We start from the raw sequence: 6121 nt of genomic DNA, 5'->3' as shown, positions 1-6121 counted from the left end.
GGCATCATCCCAAGTAGGAAGCTGTGGCTCAGAAATTAAGAGACGTCGCGATGGTCTCAACTCCAGGATGGAACACGGCATCTTAGAGTTGACCTTGCAAGTTATTTGTTGTTGCTCACAATGTTCTTGATTCCTCCCCGACCCCCCCCAATTCCTCATTCAGCCTTCAAGGACTGTGCTCCAGAGCCGTGACTCACTACAAAGGTACCCGAGGCAGTGTTGTTCTTCGTCCTAGGGCTGCCTTCTCAGGTATGAGGAAGAAATTAGAAATCCACATCAGTAACTGTTCATTGTGGAATGCAGGTGAGTGCCATCCTCCCAGCGACACCCGACACACCAACCCTTTGGACGAATGATTCCATCCAATGGTTAAATCTGGGCAGTCGAAAGTCCGACAAAGACTGTATAAACATACATCCGCAACATGATGACACATTCCCATACTAAACATGCTCTGTGAGCATCTGGTAAATAAGTCAGTTCACATTGCCTAAGCCCAGAGATTTCTGACGAGGAGGAAGAGCCCTTGCAGAGCATTGGAGCTGCACTCAAGGGCCTCTTGGGGAACCAGGGCTCCTGGCCTCCATGCTTAGAGAAGGACTCGGCCTTCACCTTGAAGAGGAGCAAGCACCAATAGCGTTTCCTGGCAGTGCAGAGAAGCAGCAGTGAGCCAAAATGTGAAGGACTTCTTGGCAAATCCCGTCCACCCAAGGTCACCAGGCACACCAAGCCGTCATACAGAAAGATTTTTCACTCGTGGCTTCTTAACCACCAATGTTGGAATAAAGGTCTTCCGCTGGGAATGGCACGGAGTCCTTTCAGAGAGGGTCCTGAACTCCATCCTATAGAAAAGCGAAGGAAAGTTAGACTGGAAGAAGAAAAACAAAACAAAACAAACAAACAAAAAAACAGGCATAGCCGGGCGGTGGTGGCACATGCCTGTAATCCCAGCACTTGGGAGGCAGAGGCAGGCATATTTCTGAGTTCGAGGCCAGCCTGGTCTACAGAGTGAGTTCCAGGGCAGCCAGGGCTACACAGAGAAACCCTGTCTCGAAAAAACCAAGTCCAAAAAAAAAAGGGATGAGGCTTGACACAAGATGATGAAGATACTGCCCACAATCTGGCTGTGGCTTCAGGAAAGCCACTGTCCCCAGTCTCCTGAGGCCTTCCCCTCGTCACCAACAAATGGCATCTTAACTGTTGTTACTTGGAGCCTCTCCTATACTTTGTCTCACCAATTCCACAGGGACTAAGACGACAACTGCCGAGACAGGACAATGTCAACATCCTGGACCATCAGTCGCTCCCCGAATCAGACACAAGACTCACCTGGGTCTAGAACTATCAGGGGGAACAGGAGGCTCGGGAAGTCGAGGGCTCCTCCAGCGGATGCGGTTGAGCAGAACCTTGACCTTATCCCAGTGGGAAAGATCCTGCTGAAGAGAGAATAAGGGCTCTTCATACAAAGCATCCACAGTCTACACATCCCTAACGAAGCTGCCAGGGACTTCAACGCCTGAGCAAATCACCTGCTCCAAACAGGAATCCTGTCATTTCCCTAAAGCTCTGATTGGGGGTGGGGGGGCAGCACTTACACATCCCCATGTTCCCCCACCCTGCACCATTCTACCACCCGCTCCACATAGATCCATCACTACCTTGTGTCCCTGGGATGGAGGAAGGATGTGGGTTGGTTCCAGCAAGGCCTCTGGCAGGCCGGAGGGGCTGGCGACAATCACCCCCACCTCCGGGAACGAAGCTGCCTCTGCACCTTCTGAAAGAAGAGAACTACATCATCTGGGGCCAGAAACAAGCAGGAAGCAAGCCCACTAAGCTACAGTTCCGGGGTCTGCTGATGGGACCCTGGGCAGGCACGTAGGCAGCAGAATGCAGAGGAAGACACAATGGCCCCTTACCTGGGTCCTTCGTCTGGCTCAGCTCTTCTCTGTGCCCCTGGACCTTATTGTCTGGGATATGCGATGATGAAAGAGCTGGAGCCAGTTCTTCCTCCTCAGGCTCCTGAGACAGGCGAGATGGTGCAAGCAGAGACTCACTCGAAAGCCGAGGCTGTTCAGAAGGCATTCATGCTCCAGGGGTTCCACCCGTCCCCTCCCTCCCTCCCTAACTGACCTGACCACCTGCCCCTGTCCATCACTCACCCTAGAGGGTCTCTGGCTCTGCAGCTGCAGGTATAGCTGCTGGAGCCTCGCCATCTGCTCCAGCACAAGGCACAGGTGTTCCAGGTAACGCAATCCCTGACCTGGAAGGCAGGTACAGGCTCCAGACTCCATGTTACCAACCTGTGGGACACATTACGGGAGGAAGCCCTTCAGAGCCAGCCAAAACTCCTATTCTGGGTAGTCTGGCTGTGCCAACAAAATGGGACACAGCAGACAAGCCAAGAAAGACACACTTGGCTGGCTTCCCCCGTGGCCAGCTGAGCACAGCACCCATACCTGCCTGCCTCTGTGGGGGTGGCTACATACTGCCAGGTGCGAGGTGAGACAAAAAGCAATGACACAACCATCAATTAGGGGCAAGGAACGCCCCACCCCGAGAGAGCTCCAGGGAAAATGGGGGGAAGGGTCCCCACGAGCCACACCTCAGGACTTTCTCCACCCCACCACACTTCACTCCACTTTAGCCAAGATGAATACTCGCCTCCTTTGCTTCTTCCAGACCAGCCTCTAACTCAGTGTCTGCCTCCGTGGACTCCTGTTCTCCTACAAAGACGGGCACTCCACCTACAGGCCTGTTCAGCAGCTGCAGGGGGCCACGCCGCCCAGACAAGCTGGGAAACTCTCGAGATCTCTCCAGCACCTGTTCCAGCTTCTGTCTGGCCAGCAGTCGGTCTAGCTGGGCAGGAGGCAGCTCAGGGCTCCCCATGGGCTCAAGGTTTAGAGAATCTTGAGAAAGTCCTGATAAGGTAGCCAAGGAGCTGTCCCCAACCACCATCTCCATGCCTGAGTCCTGGGAAGCCAATTTCAGAAGTGGCATCTGTCTCTCCAGACCTCTCAGTTCATTCTGTCCCTCCCTGAAGTCCAATGAACACCCGTGAGTTTTGTCTGGTATCCGTCTGTATGTGCAAGTGACTCCTGGCACCACACAGCCTTGTGCCAGGTCTTCAAAGGCCCCATCTGTAAGGAGAATCTGTATCAAGCTGGGCAGGATGCCCTCAACGCCCCCAGCATTCCTAGCAACTGGCAGCATTCCTGTACCAGTGGTGAACAAGGACACAGGACATCCACATCTCCACTGGGATAAAGTTCCACCCTTGCTTGGAAGATGTCTAGATAGGGTTTTTATAACAATTGTTGACAGCTGACAGAAACCTACTCTTTGAGCATGTGGTAGGCAAAGTCCTTGCAAGTCATGACAATCAGTGATGCAGATAGCTTAATAGACCCTTAACTAAAGTTCACCTGAAAGGATCAAGTCTGAGTGCCTTGGACTTCTCGGATCTGGGAGGGATAAAGATCAAGGAAAGGGATGGGCTACGCAGTGCTATCTGGAGTCCCTGGCACACCAGGAAGCAGGATGAAGTACCTCCTGCAGTTTATGAGGACACTGGTAAAAATGACAGCAGCGGGGGCTGGGACGTGACACTGTGAGAGCTTTCAGAGCATGCGCAAGGCACTGGGTCCTCACGCTGCAAAACAGAAATAGCAGCAGCAGCAGCAAAAACAATAGCAATTATAATCATGTCTTTTTAATGTCTTTAGACAGGATAATGCCTTTTTAAGCAAGAAAAGACGATCATGTGACAAATGGAGGACGTTTTTGGAGTTGGTTTGATGATTAAGTATTTTACAATACTACTTTTCCAGAAGACAGGCGTCGGGTGGGCACTGGGTTCCCAGCACCTACATGGATGTTCCTAACTCCAGTTCCAAGGGATCTGAGTCTGAGCCCCTATTTTGACTTCCTTGGCCAGTCCATACAGGTAAAACAGCCAAAAGTCCAAATGTTAAACTACAACAACAAACCTTTAAATATAAACTTAAGTAAAACAAGGAAACTGACTTTTCTTTTGTTTTTGAAATAGTGTTTTACTCTGAATCCTAAACTGCCCGGGAATCCTGCCTCAGCCTCCCAAGTGCTGGGATTATAGGCACGAATCAAATCTCCTCGCCCCTTTGACTAGTATCCATTTATTAGCACCTTTATGCCAGGGGTTATTATGGTCTGGGTAGTCTACTGGAATCGGTCAGAATCTTGAGCTGCTTTGGCGGGAAGAGGATGCCAGCCCGTCCCCTCTGGATCAGGAAGTGTACCAGGAAGCCTATGTCGGCAACCATCCCGGAGAAATGGGTTTGTGGCCACCAAAGGGCTTGCAGGACTGCTGGCTGGGGCAAGGATATCGAAGTCACCCAACCTCAGAAGAAGCTTCCACAATGGGAATTAGGGGGAAAGGAGGCCACGGACCAGTAGAATGTGGGTGGTGGGTGATTGACCTGCAAATGCCGGAGGATCTGCACTGTGTATGGCGTCCCAAGCCTATTCACTCGACTCCTTCAAAGCAAGGAAGCGAGGGGGCGCGGCCGGAGGACGCCGCTTGAGCGGGGCTGGAGAATAGGAGACGTCCCCAGGGTGGGAGGCAACGCGACTCACCCCGGCCGCCAAGTCGCTCCACGGCAAAGACGCGGCGCCGGCTCAGCATGGCGCGTTCCAGACGTGGAAACCGCTGCAGCAGCACCGGAGTGATCCCCGGCGTCCCCCAAGTCCCTAGTTGCGCCTGAGCGGCTCTGCTAGCCCATCCCTGCCCAGATGGGCGTGGTTCCAGGACACTCCCCGCAGGGGGTGGGCCTGGGCGGGGCAGGGCAAGCAGGTGGAGGGCGCTGACCCAGGCACCCGTCAGTCTGGGGACAGCTTTCCCTAGGCATCGTATCCCCAGCCCTGGCAGCAGAAGTGCCCCAATTAAGTGCTCTTGGAGGAGAGTGTACCCACTCGAGGACTCTAGCCGGCTGGCTGCGCGGGGTCATCGCTCCCCGTCCGGAGACACACACACTCTGCTCTGGTTGCCTGTTTTCCTGCTACTGCAGCTGGGAACCTTACTAGTGCGGAGCTGCACTGCACAGCCCGGAAGGAAATGGAACCCCACAGTGCTGGCGGAGGGAAGAAGGCAGACTAGGACTGCATCCGGTCTCACAGCTGTATGACTTGAGGGCAGGTCCCTCAGCCTGTCAGAAAGGGGAACAGGTTCTGTAGCCCTGTCCAGAGCTACTTAAGAACCCCTTACCCAGCCCAAGCCTCTGTCTTATCTGGGTGCTGCTGTAGGCGTGTGGTTGGCTGGGTCTGCAGGGTGTGGGCCAGAGGTGAGCCACAGCCTGGAGGCTAAGCAGAAGTTTAAATGTTTCCCTGACCCTAGGAGCCACCACCCTTAGTCCGGTTCCGTTCCACCCCAACCCCACTCTAAAAAGGAAGGAGCCCAGGTCGCAGCTGATGGCCAACTACCTGGTGACCAGATAATGGTACTGGGGCTTCTAGGGAAGTATCCCCTTTCAGAAGCCAGTAAGGACTGGAAAATCTCAGCTGGTCTCAATCGCCCGAGAGGCAAATAAGGGTGGCCTAGAGGAGGGATGGGAAGTCACTGAAGTCTTCGGCCCCTCTCCTTGCTTCTTCCTAGATTCCATCCTCAAAAACTCTCAACTAAATCCCTTGTTAGAGAGCCACCAACAACCAAATTTCAGTACTATGAAGTTGGGAAACTGAGAACAACCTCCCCCACTCCCCACCGCATCCCTCCACTCCCCACCCCTCACCTCCTCGCCCCACCCCTCACCTCCTCGCCCCACCCCCACCCCCGTTGCAAGATGAAAGCTGAGTTGCAGTCCTCTGTCATCTTCAGAACCTTGACGTTTAGGTCAAGCCCTTTTCCTGCAGCGTGAGTTCCCAGGGTTGCCAGCTGCCCCACCCCACCCTACCCCCATGCCTGTCCTTCAAATATAATGAGGGAAACAGGATGCTGGGCCTCGCAGAACTGCCTTCTCCAAGTCCAAGAAGACTCAGAGAAGCAAGCGCTTTCCAGCCAGGCCAGACGACTCCCGCCCCCAAGGTGGAACTGTAGGGAAGTAATACAGGGGTATCCTTTGCCTGATTTCTCCCTGAATTTAGAAAATGT

The 6121-nt window shown here is 53.7% G+C and overlaps 1 protein-coding gene across 4 annotated transcripts; it reads right to left on the bottom strand.

The window, feature by feature from the left end:
• Nucleotides 1-140: 140 nt before the first annotated feature.
• Nucleotides 141-5602, bottom strand: C8H8orf58 (chromosome 8 C8orf58 homolog). Of its 4 annotated transcripts, none has more exons than XM_052191084.1 (7): nucleotides 4612-5602; nucleotides 2662-3137; nucleotides 2160-2300; nucleotides 1917-2067; nucleotides 1659-1774; nucleotides 1330-1433; nucleotides 141-842 (listed from the first exon to the last, which is right to left on the bottom strand). In XM_052191084.1, exons 1-7 carry the CDS (start codon nucleotides 4658-4660, stop codon nucleotides 734-736), a joined length of 1146 nt encoding a protein of 381 aa, XP_052047044.1. In that variant the 5' UTR covers nucleotides 4661-5602; the 3' UTR covers nucleotides 141-733. The 4 variants fall into 4 exon arrangements, with proteins under 4 accessions (XP_052047044.1, XP_052047047.1, XP_052047043.1 ...); XM_052191087.1 differs by having other exon boundaries at nucleotides 1917-2019; nucleotides 4612-5601; XM_052191083.1 differs by having other exon boundaries at nucleotides 1330-1436; nucleotides 4612-5598.
• Between the last annotated feature and the right edge of the window lie 519 nt (nucleotides 5603-6121).

This window comes from Apodemus sylvaticus, chromosome 8 (assembly GCF_947179515.1).
Source record: "Apodemus sylvaticus chromosome 8, mApoSyl1.1, whole genome shotgun sequence".
NCBI lineage: Eukaryota > Metazoa > Chordata > Mammalia > Rodentia > Muridae > Apodemus > Apodemus sylvaticus.
This window is presented reverse-complemented; position numbering and strand designations above follow the sequence as displayed.